The sequence below is a fragment of the Haemaphysalis longicornis genome, unplaced genomic scaffold, assembly GCF_048455015.1.
Source record: "Haemaphysalis longicornis isolate Haplotype H1 unplaced genomic scaffold, Haemaphysalis longicornis Haplotype H1 scaffold_4, whole genome shotgun sequence".
Classification (NCBI taxonomy): Eukaryota; Metazoa; Arthropoda; class Arachnida; order Ixodida; family Ixodidae; genus Haemaphysalis; species Haemaphysalis longicornis.
The window spans coordinates 114,007,593-114,032,145 of record NW_027526361.1 but is presented as its reverse complement, the minus strand read 5'-3'; the positions used below and the strand labels follow the sequence as shown (position 1 = coordinate 114,032,145).

Below are 24,553 nucleotides of genomic sequence, written 5' to 3'. Positions count from 1 at the left end.
GGCTCGGCTCAAAGGCGCAAACAGCCTAGATAATGAATGGTCCACCACCTACACTTGTTGAAATGTACAGACATCAGCTCCTTCACCTGCAATAGATAGCAAAACACGTTGTAAAACCGCATTCACAACACCTTCAGATGGTTTTAGTTTTCTGCCGGCATTATTTATGCTGGTTGCTTTCTTTCTTGCCTTCCAATATCGTTAAAACTCGCGGACGTGGACCTAGGAACCGCAGAAGCCATGAGGGGTGAGGTAGTTCATTAAGTATGTCCCCCTTGAACAATGTCGAGTAGCTTTATGACTTTGTGTACTTTGAAAAGTCCTAGCAAGGGGGCTTTGTGCCGCTCTCTTATGTTTTCCATTTGGATGATAAATAGCTTTGTTGAATTCATAATCTCCTATAATGCACCGCTGAAAGCTTGGCGTTCGGGGAAGAGATGGTTTTGCTGTATTGTCAATTTTAAAGCCGAAGCTAACTTTAAAGCTAAAAGCTAATCGGCCGACCCTGCGAGGCTCGAATCGACATACCCGTTGCCGTGCACACATATATCCCTGCCTCGCAACCCATCTTGTTCGATCTGTTGGCAGCAACATCCAAGTCCGATTGTATCCAGTCTGCACATTCGAAAACACCACGTTCACGCGACCTAATCTTTCAACTTCCGGTTTGGGCATCTGTAACCAACATACCTTGCGAATTACAAAAACCCTCTGGCTACTGTCCTGGCATCCTCAACCGATGTGGTACTGTACTCGTAAAGATACTCTTGCACGTGCCTGTCAGCGGCCGCAATGGCTTGCTGGTGCATCTGTACGTAATCGACTTGAGAGAGTTCGCACGCCGTTTCATGCACGGGGCTTACGTCTGCACTTTGCACCGTGGCTTACATCCCACACCCTTGGTCGGATAGCGTCCGTGTCAGTGTATCCGTACTCTATATGACCCCCTCGGCGAGCCTGTAACCGCCAAGTTTTTGTTCCTGTGTGATCTGCATGTCTTTGAGCGTATACGTTCTTTGTCAAAGCGTGACACCAGTCCTCTGGCCATACCCGAACTGAGCGCAGTAACTTCATCAGCCCTGCACCACTATTCCGAACGCTTTCCTCCAAGCTAAGCAGCGCCATAATTGCGCGTACCAGGGGTAGTGCTAAGGAATGAGTTTGAACAGAAAAGTCTATGAAGGGGTCCGACAGGTTCTCATCGGCGATTAGGAGAAAACGATGTCGGGAGCATGCTGCCTTTGATTAGTTTGTGAGTACTTTTATTAGTATATGTGTCATTAAACCGTAGAGACGTATTCGTCTGCGCAATGCGCACTTGTTGGTGCGGCGCCTCACACGGGTGTTAACGCTCGGAATGGGGGGAAACAACGCCAATCTAATTTAGGGTGGACGTTCAGGACCAGCATCCTGGACACCACAAACAAGGTACTTATATGCGGGCAGTAGGGGGAGAATTACAGGAGCACATAAAAATGATTGCGATGGATAACTCAACCAACATTTACCACACAAACACTGGGAACAATAGTTGAATATTATTTACGTGCTTACCAATTTAATGAGTTGTAAATGGAATGCATAGTAACCAAAGTGTTGTTATTGCCATGTGTCAGGCTGCAATTAATTTGTCTGTAGACGTTTTTAATTTTCGCACAAGAAGCATGGCGGGTTCCATTCTTATTGTTATATCAAGTGCTTTCGACTCTGCATAGCATTTTTTGTAGTATCCCAATTAAAACAGTTTTTAAGTGAATAATTCACGACAGTACAACATTGCTATGGGTTCTTTGTCTGGAACAAGGCATTGTGGTCTGAAAAACTATTTAGCAAGTGGTTATAAATCGTTGCTTGTAGGTGGACTTCTTAGTTTCACCTCAGTCTTCTGTAGCGCAGTGCCGGAGCAAAGGCGTGCAATCTAGCATGAACAATAGTGTTCTTTACTATTGTCATATATCGTCTAACCACGAACAAGTTCACCCGCCATGCACATCCTCCTCGTCTTCTGTGTCCATGTTCCATGCAAATGAAGCGTGTCTTACTCTGGAAAAAAGAACAAAAGGGCTACCGTAATCGAAGAAAACAAATGCAACGTGTTCAGAGCGCTTTTGTAAGTCCCTAATAGAAGTGCAGTCCTTATTTGTTGGCGGCGACAGCAAGGGCTGATACGTGTTCTAATATAAACACCGAGTTGGGATAGTGCACAGTGAGTGCATGTAAGATAAGAATCTATAAGTGCTATCGTATATTGGAATAAGGATAATTGCATTCCTAACGAACTCCCTGAGTAAAAGGCTTAGCGCAGACATCGCGCTATACTGAGCTCCAATGTTTCGTTGCTGAACTGTAGCCCAAACCCTGCGCATCTCCTGTCATCAAATATTCACGGTTCAATCATGTCCCGATGAACGATTGCTGTTGGGGCACCCAATGTTGATTCCATTTCGTTTCGTCGGCTTAATGTTGATCTAGGACGACCAGTAGCGCACTCGCTGTCTGGCGCAATAATGGATGAATGCTTGCTTAGCGAGGGACGCTGCTCACTCCACTAACTTTGCCCGCCCCACTCCACCGGCCAGTGGCAGCTCGAGTGTACAGAAGCAGTCCTTCATTTCTCGAGGTAAGGGATACGTGGCTAACTAAACTTGTCCAGGACTACTAATACTATCCTATGATTATTTTAGCGATTTACGTTTTAAGGGCGTCATAACTCTGGTATACATGAGGCAGAAAAACATATGCATCCGAAGAGCAGAACAGGAAGCATGAATGGTTGCAGTTGATCGCATAAATTCCAGAACAGGGGAAGCGGCGTGCCCTGTCTGATTAACTTTTTATAGTCCTCTGGTCACACTGGAAAAGTTTGAACTCTCAATATATTTCTTCAAAATTATTCTTTTTTCACATGCCCTCCCTCGATATCAAGTACTGCTAAAAGCGGCTACAATGCAATAAGCATCCGACAAACATATACGTGGAAGCACTGATAAAAGCTGTCTGAAGGTGTATCAGCACAGCTGTGCTTGAATATTAGCACAGTACCTTACCAAGGAGTATTAATCTGGACGAATATTGGCCAGGAATTGCCTAAGATGTTCTATTTGGCTGCACGTTGTTTGCGTGAATTCAGCCTATTTTATTGAATTTTTTTGTAACCTGATTATGTATGAAGCACAGCGGCGTTGTAATTGCTTTAGTTTCAATTCGGGAACTCGAGGTACGCTCAAACACAATCGTTGTCCGCACAGATGAAGAGTTGAACAAGTTTCATCTTCCCGAGTTTAGAAATTTGCTCCATTTCGTCACAATGACAAGCCACGTTTTGCACCCACTACTGCCTTCATAAGGATGTTTCATTCAGACTAATGACGAAAGTGATCACGTGTAATGGAGCTATGTAAAGCGATTGTAGAAATAGCCATATCTTTGTATACCCAATCGCCGGTTTATTGCTTCACGTCAGTACTGCAGGGAGTAACACCTTGCGATAATAGACTTCACATGTTAGTTACAGACATAAGATTTCAGAGAATCTTAATGTTTGTCGGAAACAAAATAGTTTATAAACTTTACAAACGAGTCTGATTTTTTTAGCATCTGAGACATTCGAGAATTGTTATAAAGGCATTTCAGAACTTTGCCCCTTCAGAAGCGCAGCTTATAACCGCTGTGTTGCCATGACATAATCCTCATCATCATCATCCTATCTACGCCCCGTGTAGGGCAGAGGCCTCTCCCATGGATCTCCAACTATCCCGGTTCTGTGCCAACTGCGACCAATCTATCCCCGCCAACCTCTTGATCTCATCTCGCCATCTACCCTTCTGCCACCCCCTGCCTAGGGATCCACTCTGTTACCCTTAATGACCAAGAGTTATCTTGCCTTCGCATTACATGCCCTGCCCACACCCATTTCTTCTCCTTCATTTCTACTAATATGTCCTTAACACGCGCTTGTTCTCTGGCCCACTTCGCTCTCTCCTTGTCCTTAATGTTACACCTGTCATATTCCGTTCTATTGCGCGCTGTGTCGTCTTCCATTTAAGTTGAACCCTTTTAGTGAGCCTCCAAGTTTCTGCCCCGTTGGTGAGTACCAGTAAGGTGCAGCTGTTATACACTTTCTTATTCAGGGACAATAGTAGGCTTGCGTTCATTGCCTGACAATTCCTTCTGAATGCACTCCACTTCATTTTTATTCTTCCAATTATCTCAGTCGCATGTTTGGGACCCCGGGTGACCACTTGGCCTAAGTAGATATATTCGCTTTCCACTGCCTTGCCACCTACCTGAAACCGCTGTGCTCTCTCGAGGTTATGAAGCATTAATTTAGTTTTCTGCATATTTCTTTCCAAGCCCACGATTCTACTCCGGTTGTCCAGTGCGGTTATCATGCTTTGCAATTGGTCCGTCGAGTTACTAAGGTTACTCTGGCACTCTCCGTTAACCCTTATGCCCACCTGACCCCACTGCAATGTTCTGAATACATCTTGTAAACTTGCTGTGAATAACATTTGAGAGATTGTGTCTCCGTGTCTGAAATCCTTCCGCGTATCTATTTTACGGCTCTCCTTATGTAGGACGATGTCAGCAGAGGACCCATTGTAGATATCCTCTGTTATTCTTACGTTATGCTCGTCTACACCCTGATTCCGCAATGTCTGAATGACTGCTGAGGTTTCGACAGAGTTAAATGCTTTGTCATAACCTATGGAGGCTATATACAGAGGTTGAGTATACCCCGTGCATTTTGTTATCACCTGATTGATCGTGGGAATATGGTCCATTCTTAAACAGCCTTTACGAAACCATGCTTGTTCATTAGGTAGACTGAAATGTATGGTGGAAGAAATTTTGTTAGCGATTACCTTGGACGTACCTTGTAGATAATTGACAATAAGCTTGTAGGAACTTCTTCCTCTTCGTACATAGCAGAAGACGCTGATCATCATCATCTTCACCAGCACGGACCGAGCGGTGGCACGCGCTCGCGCTCCACGCGACCTGTTCCATTAAAGCCCTCATTCTCATCAGACGTGCGCTCTCGGCTCTCTCTCGACGGCTTGGCAGCCGGAGGACCTCGAGGTCCATTACATGGTGCCGAAACCCGGGACGTCTAGCGACACGACGAGGTGAGCCATGCAGCGGAATTCAATTCTTCGACCGCCATGCTCACCCCGAAGCGAGGAGGAGGCGTCGAGACAGGGGAACCGGCTTCGCATTGCGCAGAACAGCCTTCTCGAATTTCATCGAAAGCTTATCGCCGAATTGACGCCCACTCTTGAGGAAGCAAAAGACGTCGAGGCTGCTGTTTTGATGGCGAGGCTCCAGCACAGTGCCGAACGACTTGCTGCTATCAGCGAGAAGCTGGATGCCCTTGCTTGCGGAACCACAATTGACGGCCAACACTACGAAGCTTTAGAGTCCGTTAAAGAAGCGCACAGAATTATTCGCTACCTCAAACCAAGACTTTGCGGACAAAAGGAACTTACTCCTGAGGGCCCATACCTCATAAAAGAAGAAAGAAGGCTACACCTACAAAAACATGAACTTAGTCCTACCAGCGACAGAAATGAACCCGAGGAAGAGACCGGAACCCACAAGAACCAACTTACTTAATCGACCTCGATGGGAATTCCGATAGTCTGTTGTCAACCCTCCAACCCTTCAAGCTTGGCTACATCACCAGCCCCGACGTCAAGTAGCTCTATGAATAACAACTCGGCTGAGACGGCACTTGGGATATGCCAGACGAATGTGCCTCCCTCAATCGGAACGGAAGACGCCATGATACTGGGAACACCGCCCAAGAAGCGGAAAGTAATCCAGCGAGAATCGCCGCAATCCATGTCGACAGCATCCGCACTGGAACAGAATGTCGTGAATGACGGTCCGGACTCCGACGAGGTTACCGCCAAAGCTTACGCACCAGGAGTGCTTCAGAGCTCCCCTGGGGTCGCAAGGTACGTTGTAGACAGTATGAAGAAGGACAATCACAAGAGAGAACTTGCCAACCTAGACGCAGGGGGACCTCCGACAGAGGTAGAAATAACTACAGAAGTCGAAACACAGTTGTTGCTAAAAGACAAACGGGCCGACCCTTCGTACATGTGTGGCTGCGACGGGAGCGCGTACAGTGCCGGACCTACGGCCATGACAAGAAAAGTGCACCAGCTTCATCCGCACGAGGGCACGGCCACAAAAGGCAAACTGCTTGAACGCAGCCCTTGTAAAACCACGGACCCCTCGACGATCGTTCACCTTCCCGTCGGCTTGAGGGACGACGCGAAAGACCGCTCACCCCCTTCTTCTGGAAAGAGGCTAGATAAAAAGGCTGCCGTCGGCATGGGGACACCTATGATTAAGAAGGCTAACAGATGTGTTCGGAAATCGGAGAAACCGCGAGAATGTGGCACTGGGAAGGTGCACACTGAAAAAGGCATACACGTTCCCGGTTTCAACTGGGCCATCGGGTACAAAGGCCATACGCCAGTGAAACAACTACAGTTGAAGTCACTGCGCACTCTGAGCTACGCAAAACGTCGTGGCTGTGTCATCATGGAGAAACCCTGACCGAAAGTCAGGAGAAAGGCGAAGTCTCGAAGGAAGAGAAGGCCGAAAATCAGAAAAAAGTATAAATTCACAGACCGGCTAGATACAAGCGACATACTGACCAAATATCTTCGCCCCAGGACTCGGTTACTCAACATTTACGTTTGTTGACAGTAGCTGCAAGACTTTGCTTCATGTCGCTTACAGGAACTCTTGTGGGGCGGGAGAGTGTTGGAACTTTCGATGACGACGAGGACGTCGCAAGCAGTGAGCGCAACAGACCCATAGCGATGAAGAAGACGACGACTAGGCGAGGCGTCAAGATGGCTGCATAGCACCCGGTTCTCTGTACATAGTGTAAGTATTCTGTACATAGCAGAAGACGCTGATCACCATCATGTAATGGACCTCGAGGTCCTCCGGCTGCCAAGCCGTCGAGAGAGAGCCGAGAGCGCACGTCTGATGAGAATGAGGGCTTTAATGGAACAGGTCGCGTGGAGCGCGAGCGCGTGCTACCGCTCGGTCCGTGCTGGTGAAGATGATGATGATCAGCGTCTTCTGCTATGTACGAAGAGGAAGAAGTTCCTACAAAGCTGATCGGCCTGTAAATTTTCAAGTCCTTAATGACACAGTTCTTACGGATTAGGATGATGTTCGCCTTCTTCCAAGATCCCGGTACACTCGCGGCCATTAGGCATTGCGTATACAGGTTTGACAGTTTTTCTAGAAAGATTTGCCCGCCATCGTTCAAGAGCTCTGCTGGTATCTGATCCTCACCGGGTGCTTTGCCCCCTTGCATTTCTTTCAAAGCCTTCTTTACTTCTGTCGTCACTGGTGGCACGTCTATCTCCTTTGAACTACTCCCTCGTAATGTATTATACGGGGATGTCGCGGCTACTGCACAGATCCTAATAGAACTGGTCGGCTAGTATTACTTTATCATCCCTATTTGTAATTACATTGCCTTGCTTGTCTTTAAGTTCATACATATGATTTTTCTTCACAATTAGACGCCGCTTCGCTGCTTTCAGACTGCCTCCGTTCTTACATCATGCTCAATCCTCACCTTATTAGACTTGCTTATGTCAGCTGTATTGCGCTTATTGATTAACTTCGAAAGCTCCTCTCCGCTAGTCCTGCTCTGTCGGCTAGGGTGGATATTGTCATGCTTCGCCGTTTCCTAATTAGATCTTTCGTCTTCTTGGAATCTTTACCAGTATTTTTCCTAGCAATCGTACCTCCGACTTCTACTGCGCACTCCGTGATAATGCGTGCAAGATTGTCGCTGGCTTCCTGGGTCGTAAACTCTGCCTCCTCGGTTAGAGTCGAATATCGGTTCTGCAGCGAGTTCCTGAATTTTTCAATTTTCCGTCTTGCCGTTATCTCATTGATCGGCTTCTTTCGTACTAGTTGGTTACGGTCCCTCCTCAAATCTAGCCGAATTCGTGGTCTGACCATACGGTCGTCACTACACCTCACCCTTCCGAGCACTTACACATCCTGAACGACATGAGGGTTATCGCGTTGTATGAAGTCTCTTTCATTTTTATGCGTCCCATTCGGACTCCTCCACGTCCACTTCCGGTTCTCCCGTTCGTAGAAGAAGGTGTTCATGATGCGTAGATTATTCCTCTCTGCGAACTCTACAAATAAGTTCCCTCTGTTATTTCTACACCCAGACCACATTTCCGAACTGCCTTGTCTCCAACCCTGCTTCTTGCCCGTAACTACGGTATTCTCCGTTTTTACTTTATCCATTGCCAATTCCACACCTTCATAGAGGCGGCCAGCTAGCTGGTCGTCGTGGCTGGATGTTGGAGGGTATCCCTGTACCATCTTGATTTTGTGCCTCCTATTAAGCCTAATTACAAGACCGGGTACGCTTTTGTTAATGCTATAGTATTGTCTATGTTTCCATCCATGCGTTTGTTGACTAGAAATCGCACTCCCACTTCTTTTCGGTCCAGTAGACCACGGTAACATAGGACGTGTCCATTTTTCAGCAATGGAAGAGCTTCACCTGTCCTGCTTACCTCGCCAAGCCCTATTACATCCCATTTAATGCCCTCTATTTTTTCAAACAACACCTCTGGACTCGCCTCACTAGATAAAGTTCTTATGTTAAACATCGCCAGGCTCAGATTCCAATGGCGGCCTGGGCGGATTCAGATCTTCTTAGTACCCTCTGCTTCGTCACAGGTCTGACCACCGCCGTTGTCAGTTGCTTCGCAGCTGCTGGAGACTGAGTGCCGAGGGTTAGTCTGTATAATATGGGGGGTTGTGGCCATTACTACACCAGGGTTGCCAGTCCTGATCTGGTGAGGGAGTGCGTTACCGGCAATGGTCGCCGGGATCAGGCCGCACCCCAAGCGCCATTCTTCAATTCCATCAACACTCGGATTGTTTTTGATCCTTTCGGAATTCCGCGGCAACGGGATTCTAATCCCGTTCCTTCTGCACGCGAGGCGGATGCTCTACCTCTACGCCACCGCTGCACCAGTTGTTATAACAAAGTCTTTGATAAAAAATGCCAACATCACCGGTAGCTCCAAGTTACTAACCAAAGTAACCGCACATTTGTCCGTTGACCCATTCCTAACGATTTTGTTGATAGCCTTTCAGAATTAGATTTTCGTTCTTTAACAAAGTTCGTCAAAGGTGCCAGACTGCTACCTTAGCAGCATTCTGTTCCTTTAAAGTGCTCAAGCGTTTTGTGGGACTGCATGCCAGCTCACCATCCGCCTCTGCTTGCGTCTTTTACATGTTTTGGCTGACCTGCCTGAGCAAACCACACCTGCCAGCATTAAATTCAGCCATTTTCTGTGTAGTTATATACTGGCTTGCAGCACTGCGCGCGGTAGCCTTGCCAGTTTCTTCCTTTTACCTAATGCCAAGAAAAACATGGTGCTGCTGGCAGCACTATATTCAAGCGCGAAGATGCCACACTGGCTGCAGTGCTCGGTATTTACGTGGTGACGTACAGTTCTACTAGCGTCACTACTCAACTCACCCTACAACAAAAAATTCATGATTAGAAACAGCGCAAGAGACAGGACGAGGAAACTGACAAGGACGGTTATCTGACAATTATCCTACACAAGCGGTCGAGGTCCTATTACGGGCGATGTATTGCTAACTCGAGAAATTTACGAATGACGTTTAAAACTAAACCCCATTAATTTCTTTCTGCAACATTTATTTAATCAAAAATGTGTCTCTGATATCTTTCTATCACCTCCGCGACAGGAATAATGTTCCGGAAAGAAGCGTTACCGGTATGCCCGCCAGCCGCTGAGATAGGAGAAGCCGCCGCCATCGCTGCATAACACACCAGCGTGTCCATAAATGAACCTTACCTCCTTTTATCACCTTCCTGACGTCCATAAAATACACGAATTTTAACAGGGAACAGTTGTACACCCATTTACTCCCGAAAGAAACAGAAACAACAACTGGGACGCACACGAAAGCCTGTTTTTACTAACGGAGGTCTGGCACCTAGTGGGCCGACCTAGTTTATACCAAATTGGGCTTACGACGTGCCAGTTTAACATCTGTCTCCTTCATAAGCATGTACGGTGATTCGACCAAGTCGGGAGGCAGCGAAGTATATATTTTCTTTCTGGATTGCCCTTTTGTAATTCTTAAATCACATGCTGCCTTATTTCTCACGGATCTCTCTGCTTTAATATGCGTACTCGGAAAAATCTTACGAAAATTTAAAAAATAGGCTCCATGACGAGAATTTGAGGCTTTGTGTCTATTGAAATAATACAAAACATGAGCATGGGAATGTTTAAAAATATTTTGTGTAATAGTTCGAGGACAATGAAAGAGCGTTTGGTGAAAGTTCTTGCCGGTGGCGCAGATGCCCGGCGCCACGTCTAATGTCGTCGGCCGAGCCCTCGTGTGGACGCTGTGCACGGCAGGCTTCGTGTACCAGGCTTCCGACGTACTCCAGTTATACACGCGTCAGGCCTTCACCGTGACAGTGTACAAGGAGCACGGTTCTCTTCAAATACGCTTCCCGGCTGTTACCATCTGCACCGAAAAATGGTGGGGGCACCCGGCATATCTCTGGCCAATTCTGGCAACTATAGAAATCTTGTGGTAAATAGAAAAATTTAAGTAACTCGTCTTACAAACGTAATCCTCTCTGTAAATGAAAAAAGAAAGAATCAAAATGAAGTGGTTATATTGATCTTCGAAGTTCCTCTTCTAAAAAGATCACAAAAAATATCCTGCTTATGAAGTAGCATTGTTCAATAAAGACACTTTCAGGCGGCAGTGAGCATTATCATATAAAGCTTGGCTTAGAATTTGTTGAACAAGCACTCGCGGTTGTGCGGATCAGGTGACAATTTTGATACATTAGCTCAGTGATCATCGGTGCTCTAGGCACATAACGGAACTTAACAGCTCGCTATAGAGGTTTCCTGTCATGCCCAAGTGCCTCAAACTTCCAGGATGCTTTGTGCGCCAATTGGAACACGTCACGGAGGCCGCACCACAATTTTAAGCGGGCTTCCTGTTAGATGCAATAATTAACGGACTTGGTATCTACTGTTAAAATCACAACATATAACGCGACGTACATATTAAAATGGATTTTAACCGCTCATTGTGTCTTGAGGACGACTATAGCTTTCACAATGCTTTGAAGTAAGAAGGAAAGCGGGAACGTTAAGTGAGCCACAATATGGCTTACGTAGCTCCGTGCTGACTTTGCATCATGTGGACACAACTTTCTTAATTTGTCGGCGTCCCATAAATTACCGGAGTATACTATGACAAAATGACTTACGGGTAGTAACACGATGAAACAGGGCTAGAAAAATATTTCATTTTTGGTTGGGCTGGGCGATCGGTCGATTAGCACTCGAATATTCAATTAGTGCGTTATTCGCGTTTAAATATTTTGACTGGTTAAGTGGTGGAAAGCATGTGAGCAAACTGAAACAGGAGTGCCATGTTGAAATTATGCGCAAGCATACTGAGGATGGTACTCACGTTCAAATAATTCGCCTTACGCCAGAACAGGGAACGTTGCAATTATGCTCGGAGATGATAGCTCTCAAAACCGCTTGCTGCTGCCGGACAGATGAAAAAATTGCTTTTTTTCATGCATATACAACGCTGTCGGAACGGTACAGAAAATAGACTACCGAGTGCTTGCACCGTTTTGCGTGGGATGCTCACTGGCGCATGAGTAAACTACGAATAAATGGGCCCTCTACAGTGTCATTTAGCGCCGATGTTTCTCACTCCAGACGTGCGAATGACGAACGCAGTGATGAACGCCCCGGCTGCATCATCGTCACGGTGATGACCTGCTTACCTCATCTGAAATATGTGTGAATAGCTCTAGAAAGGTACTGATGGCTGAAAATACTAACAAACTTCATTGCTTGTGGAGCAGCAAAAATCGCTATGCAGACATCTCGTTGACAATGTCGGTCACGTGGCAGGGAACACGTGAAAAACGGGAAATGTTATATTTCAATTTTTTGTAAAGCAGCAGATCCTATTAATCGATCGGTTAACCGATGGATTAATAGGATTAATCGGGTTGAAATTCTTCATCGACTCCCAGCCTTTATTTTAGGGTTTTATACTCTGAGGCTTCTCTTTTATAAGTTATACGAGGCGAGCCCTCTGGAGACCCAGTGATGTATGACGTATTCCACCTGCGGGCTTTTAACGTGCCCCGAAATCTTGACGGGAGAGTGTTTTAAAGACGATAGTCTTTTTTGGGCTACTTAAACCCAGAAATTTTGGTTTGGTCTGTATGTATGTCTGTCTGTCTGTCGGTGACTCGATTCAGCCACCCGGCCAAAGTAAAGCAATGCCTGCGCAATAGTCTTATATAGTCACAACTAAATCTTAACGTCTAACTCCGGTGTAATGCTCATACTTGTCAACGTAGTTGAAGAAGAACAAAGACATTACGCAAATATAAGACAATAAATTTATACAGAAATGACATTTGCAGTGTCCTTTTATAAAAAATCATACATGCTTGATTTTTGCGAAATTAAATACTTCTTAAACTGCAGAAAAAAAAATTCTGCTGTTGATTCCGCCTCCTGTCACCCGCGCCACTATAGCTTCTGGCGCCATTTAAAGAAATCAACCGGAAACCGTTACGAAAGGGTCCACTAGATAGTTTCTACGTTCTGCTTTCAACTAATGTGGAGTAGGGAAACGCGGTTCTACAAACGCTGAAGTAGGGCGCCTCGATTCACGCGCGTTATCGCCGTACGGCAGCGTTGGCATCGAGACACCCGGCCTGGAGCAGTGGAACACGGTAAATGTAAAATGATTTAGGCAAACCTTTGGCGTCTTTACCTTGGGAGGAGCGCGACGCAAGAGGAACAACATGAAAAGCAAGCGGGAAAGCGAAGGGAGGCATTTACTTGGCAAAAGTCGATAAAGACTATCGTCTTTTATCGAAATTTGCAACGAAAGGAGCAGATACGCGGCCAATTTTTTTCATTTTTCGGTTTCATCATAAAATGTGCGTGGAAGAGAATGCCGCGTTGAAATTCTTATATAGTGCAGCAGCAGGCAGCCTTCGTGGAGTACACAAGCGTTTGGGTACCGAGCACAGAGCCGCTTTGTGCCCTTCTACACCTTGTATCGTAAAGCACCTACGATGTTGTCAGTACGGCCAAACTCTTTGATACAATACGTACCTTAAAATTTCCTTATTATCAGAGGGATTAGCTGTTCCAGCTCCATAGATATACTGACCGTGGTGTTTTCCGTGCTCCGTTTTCGTCTATATTAGCGACGCTTGGGGTTCTAAGGCTCAGTTTGAATTTATCGCGGCGATTTGACAGTTTAAAATTGTAAACAATGCAGTCAATTTGGAATGTGACGCTTGCAATTCATACAAATTAGAAATTTCATCGGCGTTCGCGTTTGCCGAGAATTTGGCTTACAAGTTTCAGGTAAGGTGGATTTTCGGAATGTTTTCTCGCGTTCTCACAAGCCCGCTACAAATTACTCACAGTCGCGACTACTGTGCTAGCATATTTTTATACCTTCAGTATTCTCGCTCGGTTGCCTACCGTCCCTTGCAGGTCCAAGAAGGTCGTTATGTGCAAAAGGAACAATTCGTATTGCCACGTGAGTACCAACAGCTAAACAACTTTTCTAGCGTAGTCCAAGCAATTGAGATGAACTATGGCAGCACTGTTTATAAGGAAATGCAGGTTCGAGCATAATAATGGTGTGCACAGTTCCATGACAAAATGTATCAAGGATTTTCCTTTCGTTCTCGAGGAAAACTAGTTGTTGCAACAGTTTGCGATTTTCCTGCGTTTTAAACCGTAAAAAACAAAAACAAAGCGACGACTGCAGAGGTAGCACCCCAGGAGCCAGATCGGTCCAGGGAGAATTCGGCTGCGTATCCTGATAAGAGAACCGAAAGTGTATAGATAAAAATAAAATGGCATTATTTTCTTACTTAAATACAAATACATACTGCGCACCACACTTCGGTCCAAGCAGGAGGGCATGGTAAAATGCAATGAGCAATACCATAAAACAAGCACTACAAACAATGTACAGTTGCCCAGTATCGGAAGGATATCATTCAGTTACCTGGTTCCATTCTGAAATAGTGCGCGGGAAAAACGGGGATTTGAATGTGTCCGTTCTCGCGTAATACGGATTGAGTGCGCTTGGTTGGTGATGTCTTGTCGGTCTTGTGTTTAAGGAAAAAAGAACAGGTGCTGGATCAAGGGCAAGTTTGCACGTATATAAAAGAGACAGAAAATCAGGCCGGGACTTCCTTCTTCGGTCCTGAAGGGAAGAAATGCGGTTGGCTAGCATTAGGACCTAAAGGGATTCCGTTCACGAAAACTTAGAATAGACGAACGGCATGGCTTTCCGTTGAGTACTCTGAAGTTTTTTTCATGTTTTGTTTAGTAAGACGGTCCCTGTACGATAGTCGCATATTCTAGCTTCGGCCTAATCGAAGAAAAATAAAAAGGGAGCTTAGAGTTTGCAGGGGAATTTCGTAGCTTGTATCTTAAGGAGCATAATTTCCGGAAGGCAGATGAGCAAATATTATCGATGTGTAAGTTCCATGACAACTTATTTGTGAGTGTAACACCTAAGTACTTATAGCTGTGAACCTGTCGGAGTGAAGACGGTCGTAGTTTATGCACGTGTTCACAGGGGTTTTTCTTCCTTGATACACAAAGATACACACTTTTTTCCAAATATAATTCCGTTGCCCATACTTCACGCCCCTTACGCATTTAATCGACGCCACGCTTCAAAAGAACGGTGTTACATCTGCAACAAAAAAAGAAGGCTTGCTTTAGGCCCGTTACTGTAGCCCGATTCTGAACTGTCCATCCTGAAGTGGCGTTTGCGCAAGACAAAAGGGAAGAGGTGCATACTGATGGCCTTGACTGCCCTTGAAGTTTCACTATCAAGTAGGACGCCACCTTACCGTTAATGTGTATTGAGACGCGTATAACATGAAAATGCAGGCAATGTCTTAACTCTCCCTGAATGATGTATACAAGTAACCAAGCACTCCCGATGGGCGTCCATTAAACACGTAACACACGATCGAAAGGCCGCATTGCATTCTGAGCTGTTGCGAATGCAGGGAGACAGCTAAAAGGCTGCGATGACCAGAAGAGGGACCGACAACCTTCATGCAAACGAAAAAATACAAAAAAAGGGAAGCGCATGCCGTGAAAGAGGTTGCCCAATTGCTGACAAAGCCGTATGGGGAAATTCAGTAATCGATTGCCCGCTCGAAGGGTGCTTGAGCAATATCTTCGTGAGCACGCTGGACGCGGGATTTTATTCTTTGTTGAAATGGCAAAAAAAAAAAAACGGGAGCCACTAAAAAAAATACATGAACGGAACTTTGGGAAATTAAAATCAAATAGCAAAATGAACAAAGAAATCCGATAAGCAATGCTGACGCATCGCTATCACTTCTACGGATCATACCGACGTCTCTACACGTATATTGCGGGGATTTGTGCCAGCTGCAATCGGCAGTTTGGAGAATTCCTCATCTCGTCGGAACGGGCCGCAAAACGCAAATCCAGATGGTTTCATCCCTTGGGTAATATAAGTGGCACTCGCTCGGCCTGCCAATAGTAGACGTTTACAAAACGTCCCCAGCAGAATGGAAGATGAGCAGGAGAAAAAAAACATTATTGCAAATTTCTGAGGAAATCGAAACGCCTAACGATAAAACGGTCTTTGAATACTGTAAGCCAACAATATCCCGTATTTCCCACTCCTTATTACCCCCAGTGGGTTATGTAAGGAGCTGCAACGTGGTTGGCAAGATAAAGGTGGAAGGTCGGATTGTCTTCACACTAACGCACCCTAAAACGGGGTTAGGCATAAACTTCTCACGTACAGGGCTCATGGTAAACCCAGTCCACTCTTTATAAGCTCCGTGTTTCTCTATCCTCACGGAAAGTTATTACGTATCTGTAAGCTATCGACTGTTACTCTATGATAGCTGAAACGCTGTGCTTTAAAGGGACACTGAAGTGAATTTGTCAAGCTCCCGTTTTTGCTTGCACTGCGTAAACTGGCTCAAATTAGCCCACTTTTCATCGTTTATCCGGTTGACAAATCGGTAATTATTTTACACAGCGTGAAAGAAGAAAAACGACTATGCGCGGTTTGCGGCGGCCGCACCAACTAAAGCTGTGACGTTGGGAGGAGGGAGCACCGTGATTGGACCATGCCCGAGGTTAGCAATGCAAACAAGTTTCGGTTTCGGTTTCGGTTCTGTAAAACACAACCGATGGCGTTGTTGGATGGGCATTCTCAATATCTCATTAATCATCGTACCGCGCTTCTGCCATGTTGTCGGCTGTAAAATGCGTAAGATAAGCCTCCCAGGACGGCTTGGAATCGTAGCATTCACTAGCCGAGGCCTACGCAGTGCATGGACGCCCTCCGCGTCCCCGCAGACGCTCAAATGCCATGCGCTTTTCCCCCATATTTGGAGCTTGCCTCACTCATTCCTGTATCGTAAAAAGCGTGTTCGCACCAGGCCAAGGGTCTGCTGATTCTGGCCTGTGCCCACTGCCCGCAAGCAGTCGGTGCTTATGGCAACAGCACGCCAACGAGAACTCGCTAGCGCGCCAGTGCCAGCCTGCGCCCGTTCTGTGAACTAGTTCGTGGAGCAATGAACGTTGCGGCCCAAGAAAAGGTGAACTCGGTATAGAAAACATCGGCGGAAAACGAAAAAGTTAACTTATAAAAAAAAAAGCACGCACCCGCGGGGATTCCAACTTGCGACTTGCAAAACACTTGGCATGACATACCCAGCGCTCTAGACCACTCGGCTACGGGGCGGGCTCTGCTGACATTGGTAATATAAGGTATATAGTTTACATTTTTATTTAGTGTTGGCATTTCAAGCAGCTTATGTGACTATTTGTTGTTTTGCGCTCGTGCAGTAAGCATCACCCAAGTTTCCAGAATATATCACGTCTAGCAATTGCATTTCTTTGACGGAAAAGCGTTCGCAGATGCGTAGTCGTGCTGCTGACCACTGTGCTTGTTCGCCCAGCGCAAAAAAGTGCTTCCCGCACCCTAGTTTTACGCTCTACGGTAAAAATATCAGTTGATTTTATTTCCTTAGTACCTATATTGACTTCGCTGACTCTTCTCCCGCCTTCAAGAGGCCTTATATTTTCCTACTGGCGTACCAGTCAGCGAAGCGTCGCATGTGCGCTTGTGCAGCGCTTTGTGTGAAGCGACCTTGACTTGGAGCTAGATACAGTGTACAAACTAACCAAGTAAAGAAAGGCACATTCTTCCATTCACAAACGTGTCCTGGCTTCGTTTCAACTGAGCGAACGAATTGCGACGACCCGTCGGCGGCCGGCGGACGAAACGCTGGGCCGACTGACTCTGCCTGAAGGCCGGGGAGCCGTGCAGTAGCGCAGCCAATTGCGAGCTCGGCTCCTCCCGACGTCACACGAAAACGCCACAGAAAATGGGCGAGCGTAAAGAGAGGAGGACAGCATTTTCGAATTAATTTTTCTACTAAATAAAATCGCGTAAACGCGCCCAGAGTGGTCGAAACATGGCCTGGGGACTCCGGACTACAATTTGCGCTAGTAATCCCGCAATGTTTACATATCCCTTCAGTGTCCCTTTAAAGGGAAGCTGAAACGCTTTCCAACAAAAAAAATGAGTTAGAGGCACGTTTATATAGTTTCTTGCGCGCTAACTCCGAATATCACATTGAATTTTTTCGTAAATCAGACCAACCGGCATTTATCTTGCAAAACGCGCGTTCCCGTTTGAAAGACGCGCGCTCTTCGTCTGTGACGCCTCTAATTGGTTGCGCCCGTCATGACGTCAAAGGAGGACACCCTTCGGCCGCACGGTTTGTCGGAAGCATTGGAAAGATCGCACAGAAGCGGCGCTTGCCTGTTCGGCAATTTAGCTTGCAGTGTAAAGGCCAACTGCACTCAAATTTCACCTGGACCAAATTTATTTTTAATGTGTAGTAAATACCCCACATCAGCTGGGGCACGAGTGGCAACCCCTAGAGTTCCTAGAGGAACTCTAGCAGCCCCGTGAAACGCCTGCACCTGCCGACGGATCGCGTAAACAGCCATGACGCGCCTGTGACGTTCCAGCCGACGGGGGCATTAGAGCACTGCACGGGCCTAATTTTAAGGCCAGAGCCCGTCCCGAGCCCGCTTCGCGAAGCCCGAGCCCGACCCGGGCCGTAACACCTAGCCCGAGCCCGGTCCGGGCCCGGACATTCATAAGTGAGCCTGGCCCGAGCCCGGCCCGGGGCCCGCCATCTCAAGCCCAGGCCCGGCCTGGCCCGGTGATTTATTTTTTGGTCTAGGGAGGGCCCGCGCGTGTGTGACCAGGCCCGGTCTTTGACGCTGAAGAAAGTTTGTTTATTATATTCCGAGCGATCAGACGGAGCATCTAGTCTGTACAAGCAGCTTTCAGCGTCTGCAGTTCACGCCACATCGGCGTAATAATACCTCGTATTCTTAGACGAGAGACACCATCACCTTTGATTACCAGACTCTTGGCAACTTCACGTGGTTGTCTCGGCCACAAGTTGGTATTGCTGAAATTTTTTGATCCGCAATTGAATCAACGAGTATGTACGCGCGTTAAAATACTTCCCCTGCAGTGGTTGTTAAGCGGTGGTGTTTCTCTGGCATGCGTGTTTGATTCCCGGCCACGGCAGCCGCATTTTGATTGGTGCGACATCTAAAACACACGTGTACATATATAGACATAGGTGCACAGCTGCAGGTTATCTGAATTAATTCCTTCCTCTCTTGGGCATTCCTTGTAATCGTATCTTTGGTATGTTATACACCAAAATATAAAATCTTGACGCAGTACAAGAAATGTCATTAAAATTGCAGTATAGTGGCCATCAGACCCAGCAAAACACGTTTTTAAAACAATGCGTACAACTAACAGCAAGAAGCGCGCAAAAATAAACCAAAAATAAACCAAGAATATTCATTTTTAAGCTCTTTTCTACACTTTACGTGGGACCTATTAAAGGGACACTGAAGTGAATTTGTCAAGCTCCCGTTTTTGCTTGCACTGCGTAGACTGGCTCAAATTAGCACACTTTTCATCGTTTATCAGGTTGACAAATCGGTAATTATTTTACAAAGCGCGAAAGAAGAAAAACTACCATGCGCGGTTTGCGGCGGCCGTACCAACTAAGGCTGTGACGTTGGGAGGAGGGGCGCCGTGATTGGACGATGCCCAAGGTTAGCAATCAAACAAGTTTCTGTTTCGGTTCTGTAAAACATAACCAATGGCGTTGTTGGATGGGCATTCTCAATTTCTCAGTAATCATCGTACCGCGCTTCTGCCATGTTGTCGGCTGTAAAATGCACAAGATAAGCCTCCCAGGACGGCTTGTAGTCGTAGCATTCACTAGCCGAGACCTACGCAGTGCATGAACGCCCTCCGCGCACCCGCAGACGCCCAAATGTCGTGCGCTTTTCCCCCATATTTGGAGCTTGCCTCTCTCATGCCTGTATCGTAAAAAGCGTGTTCGCACCAGGCCAAGGGTCTGTTCATTCTGGCATGTGCCCACTGCCTGCAAGCAGTCGGTGCTTATGGCAACAGCACGCCAACGAGAACTCGCTAGCGCGCCAGTGCCAGCCTGCGCGCGTTTTGTGAACTAGTTCGTGTAGCCATGAACGTTGCGGCCCAAAAAAAGGTGAACTCAATATAGAAAACATCGGCGGAAAACAAAAAAGTTAACTCACAAAAAAAAAAAAAAAAAAAAAAACACGTACCCGCGGGGATTCGAACTCGTGACTTGCAAAACACTTCCGGTGACATACCCAGCGCCTCAGACAACCGAGCCACGGAGCAGGATGCGAAGGGGTGGCTAATATAGGATATATATTGTATAACCGGTTTACACTTTTATTTAGTTTTGGCATTTCAATCAGCTTAGGTGACTATTTGTTGTACTGCGCTCGTGCAGTAAGCGTCGCCCGAGTTTCCACAGTAGCTCACGTCTAGCAATTGCATTTCGTAGACGGAAAAGCGTTCGCAGATGCGTAGTCGTGCTGCTGACCGCTGTGCTTGTTCGCCCAGCGCAAAAAAGTGCTTCCCGCGCCCTAGTTTTATGCTGTACGGTAAAAATATCAGTTGATTTTATTTCCTTAGTACCTATATTGACTTCGCTGACTCTTCTCCCGCCTTCAAGAGGCCTTATATTTTCCTACTGGCGTACCAGTCAGCGAAGCGTCGCATGTGCGCTTGTGCAGCGCTTGTGTGAAGCGACCTTGACTTGGAGCTAGATACAGTGTACAAACAAACCAAGTAAAGAAAGGCACATTCTTCCATTCACAAACGTGTCCTGGCTTCGTTTCAACTAAGCGAACGAATTGCGACCAACCAATTTTTTTTAACCTCCTGGACTGCGACGACCCGCCGGCGGCCGGCGGACGAAACGCTGGGCCGACTGACTCTGTTGGCCGGGGAGCCGTGCAGTAGCGCCGCAGCCAATTGCCAGCTCATCCCCTCCTGACGTCACACGAAAACGCCACAGAAAATGGGCGAGCGTAAAGAGAGGAGGACAGCATTTTCGAATTAGTTTTTCTACTAAATAAAATCGCGTAAACGCGCCTAGAGTGGTCGAAACATGGCCTGGGGACTCCTGACTACAATTTGCGCTAGTAATCCCGCAATGTTTACATATCACTTCAGTGTCCCTTTAAAAAAACATCCTGTCAATAAAAAAAAACGTTCGGCTTCGATCGCCTGCTAAGAGGTGAAAATGAAGAGTGCTTGCTTTTCTACAAGTGCGACCTCCACATTCCTTCCCTGTTTATACCTAATATGTTCACAATGCTAGCAGGCACAAGTCTCGCGATTTCCAGACCTGCATTTTTACTAGGTATGGCCAAGTTATTTAGTATCTGGTTGGTGTGGTAGCATCTTGGAAAGCCTTTTACCATTATATCCTGTTAATATTCCGCGAATTTTTGCTGCCTGTTTACAGAGCAGTAATAAAAATAAAATAATGCACTTTTCGAGAAACGGCCGCCACAACAGTACTTTCAAGAAATGCGAAATTAAAGCTTTTAGGTGCAATGCATCATTTCACTCCACATCCTCCTTTTCCTTGCAATCTCCAGCTGCTGATGTCGTTAGTAGCGCCACTTTTGCGTGCATAGTTCGATTTAAAAGAGCCAATAAAGGAGGAAGATCTGTTTTTTTTTTAATTCTCTCTCCTTGCCATCGTAACACAACAAAAGCACTCACAATTGTCCTGTTTTTTTTTTTTCACACAGCAGAGACAGAACAAGGTTTTTATTACGCTGCTGCGCTGTAAAACAAGGCGCTGGAAGATATTATAACGCTGAATAATTTTGATGATAAGTTACCATCACGCCTGGTGGGTGGGCCGCGGCTGCCCAATTTCCGCACTTGTGACGTAGGGAGTAAACTGCTCGGCTGCAAACCGCAGAGTAAATGGCTTCAGGTCACGTCACGGGAGCGCTATTTCTATAGAGGGTGCGAAATATCTGCGTGTATGAAGATTTTTTTTTTCGCGCGAAAGTACCAGGTTGAATAAATTAGTGCTGATCACGCCAATTACTGTTCCTGATAGCTTACCCGGAGCTCGGGGGCGTGAAGCTTCCAAAGAAGGTTGCGCAATTGCCACCGTTAAACAAAGAATCCGCGCCAAAGGAATCCGGAGTACTCCACTACGGGACGCCTCATCGCCTGTGTAGCCTACGCTACACAGGCGATGAGGCGTAAAACCTGATAATCAGTCAATAAAACGTATCCGCGCCAACTAACGAGTAGAATGAAGGAGCACGCGTTAAGAGGCAATGTTGTTGCTTTGTAGACAAAACCCTAGACAACGACTAAAACTCACGCTTCCACACCGCATTCATCTGGAGTATTCCGATATGTAGCTGCCATTTGTCACCTGCTTTCAATAACTGAGGTTTGTCTGGCAACTGTTGAAGGAAAACTGAAGACGATGCAGCACGATGTTTACCACACTCCCCAGATAACGTAGAAATGTAGCAGCCCAATAAATATCCTCTCTTGCACCACTGAACGGGTAATTATGATGTGTTAATGCGTTTTAAAAATTATCCACCTGCTACGAAGTCATTTCTTCACCGAGCGAAATTGGGCTGTCGCAGAATACCGTGAAGCAGGAGGATAGGAGAAACGCGAATGCCGGTATCCCGTTCTGAGGCGCGGCTTTATCCAAGCGTGTGCTGAGGGCGCGTGGCCGTCGTTTAACCCTTTGAGGCTTTGGGAGCTTAACTTTCAGACAACAGGATTTTCCGCAACGGAATATGAGCAAGATGACATAACGTTTTGACTCGTTAGGCACACTTAACAGTAGAGGAGAATAGAGCGAAGAATAACGGAGGAAAAATATGGAGTTTGACATTAAAGAAATATTTGTGTTGCAGAAATGACAGCGAAGTCGGTTGGCCATAGTTGCTTGTCTGCAAAAAGCGCTTTCAACCAAGGGGAAGAGTAAAAGGTCGGCAGAGGGAATGCAAAAATTCGTGGTTTTTTGAGTGAGCGGATATTCGATTGTGCGTGTTTTTTTTTTCGTTGCCTCTAGCGTCAGGTCTCCCAACCAATGAAAAGACCGAGATGACTTTATCGAAGAGGCTCCCGAAGAAAGCTGTTGATTTTAAAATTCGCGCTTTTTCTGGTCTAGGGATTGTAAATGCCATGTCATCAAAGTCGATTTATACGGGAAGGACCAGACGCCTAAACAATGCAGGCAAAATGCTCTGAAGCTAAAAATAGGGATATGAGAGCGGCCACGCAGGAGCAGCTTTATTCACACCACTTCCATGTGTATCTAGCCTGCTAAAGATTATCGCATCGAGTTAGATTTTTAAAAATACGTACACGCAGCCGCATAAAGCTTCCCTCGGAACTCCTCCTTTTAATCGTTTTATGTGTACACTCTACTTCAATGTAAATTGATGCAGGGCGCACCAGAGGCCATGGCTGAGGCGTTGCTCTTCGACCCCGAGCTGCGCGCGGAGGCTGCCTACCCGCCGACAGAACTATTCAAGTGCCACATGCACTCCCAGGATGAGAAGTGCCCCGAATTCCCGTGCGAATCAATGTATGTGCTTGCATAATGCATGTCAGTGACCGAGTGTATGGCATATCAAGTTGTAGGGTGGCACGCATTGTTACCTTTGCTTCAAAAACGCCTTTTACGCACTTATTACGCACAGTTACATTGATTTACAGCATCGGTAGCAGTTACGACGCCATGGGAGTAAGAATTTATCCAACTTTTTTCAAGGCTAGATAGGAACGCTTACGGCTGAAACCCTGATTAACCGAGCTTAATTATTTCATGCACAGATGTATTTCAACACAACAGGCATACAACCAACCTTTCCAGTACTGCTTCTGCATTTTATAAAATATTCTATATATATATATATACGTTTGTCCAGTGTCGATCAACATTCCGCGGTGCTTCAGTGCTAGTGGACAAATGGGTGGGATACTGAGCGAGCAGGCCGGAGCTGAATTTCTTCGGAGCACGACACGTCAAAAATGTCACAGGTATCGAAGCGCCGTCTTAGACAAACGCCCAAGCGATAACTTCCGTAGTCACACATTGCGTTGCGTACAGATTCATGCTGAATCGAAGCTCACCTGGGTAATACTGCATCATTGTGCACGTGCCCACCTTTTCGTGGAAGCCATCGTTTATTTGGTATATTTCAAGTTGCTAGATGAAAGAAAAATCATTTTCGTTGCTTCGGGAAGGCGCGTATTATGGATGTTTCAGAACGCGACTTTTGTTGGCTGTGCTATTAAATATATGGGTGAATAATCGAGAGCGCGAACAAAGAATTCACCGCTGCGGGTTTCTATTTGGAGGCCGGGCAGCCATGTAGAGAAAAACGCCTCCAAACACGGAGTAGCGTCCACAACCTCTTTTAAGTAACCCCACAGAGGCTTGTCTTGTTATAACGAGTACAGGATTTAAAAAGGCAAATGGTTACCAAGGTGGTGGTTGAGCACATGTCTCGAACAGCTTGGAGGCCTTATGCGCCGTTTTATGCACTTTGATGAAGTCTCTGTGAAAATAATTCGAAATACTTTGTGGGGATTGCGTCAGCAAAAATAAAACCTCTTGCGAGATATACGTTGGAGGTCACCCGCTGTCAGGAAAACACAGCCTCCCTAGGCCAATACTTACATGTGCAGCTTACCCATACGTATCATCTGCAGATAATGTATAGGCCATGGCGTTGCTAGAGAGGTGTCAAAGGTGTTTCGGGGTAAAAAAATGGGCCAGACCGTTTATCCACATGCCAACTGATACCAAGGACCCATTTCTAAGAGTAGGCAAGAGCGGCGCCCTCTACTATTAACGATAGCTTGTTTGCTCGTTGTGTCGCCTCGTAGTGGGGTCAGTCATATGGTTGATTTCCCCATTGCGTTATATCCAGTATTTATT

At 46.3% G+C, this 24,553-nt stretch overlaps 1 protein-coding gene across 1 annotated transcript in view; it reads left to right on the top strand.

The window, feature by feature from the left end:
* Positions 1 to 5,784: 5,784 nt before the first annotated feature.
* The window catches only part of LOC144179941 (uncharacterized), a 36,695-nt gene continuing 17,926 nt past the window's right edge, over positions 5,785 to 24,553 (top strand). Inside the window, exons 1-4 of the mRNA XM_077708357.1 lie at positions 5,785 to 6,420; positions 10,418 to 10,605; positions 13,635 to 13,680; positions 23,055 to 23,194. Coding sequence (XP_077564483.1) covers positions 5,785 to 6,420; positions 10,418 to 10,605; positions 13,635 to 13,680; positions 23,055 to 23,194 — 1,010 coding nt within the window. The remainder of the gene's footprint in view (positions 6,421 to 10,417; positions 10,606 to 13,634; positions 13,681 to 23,054; positions 23,195 to 24,553) is intronic.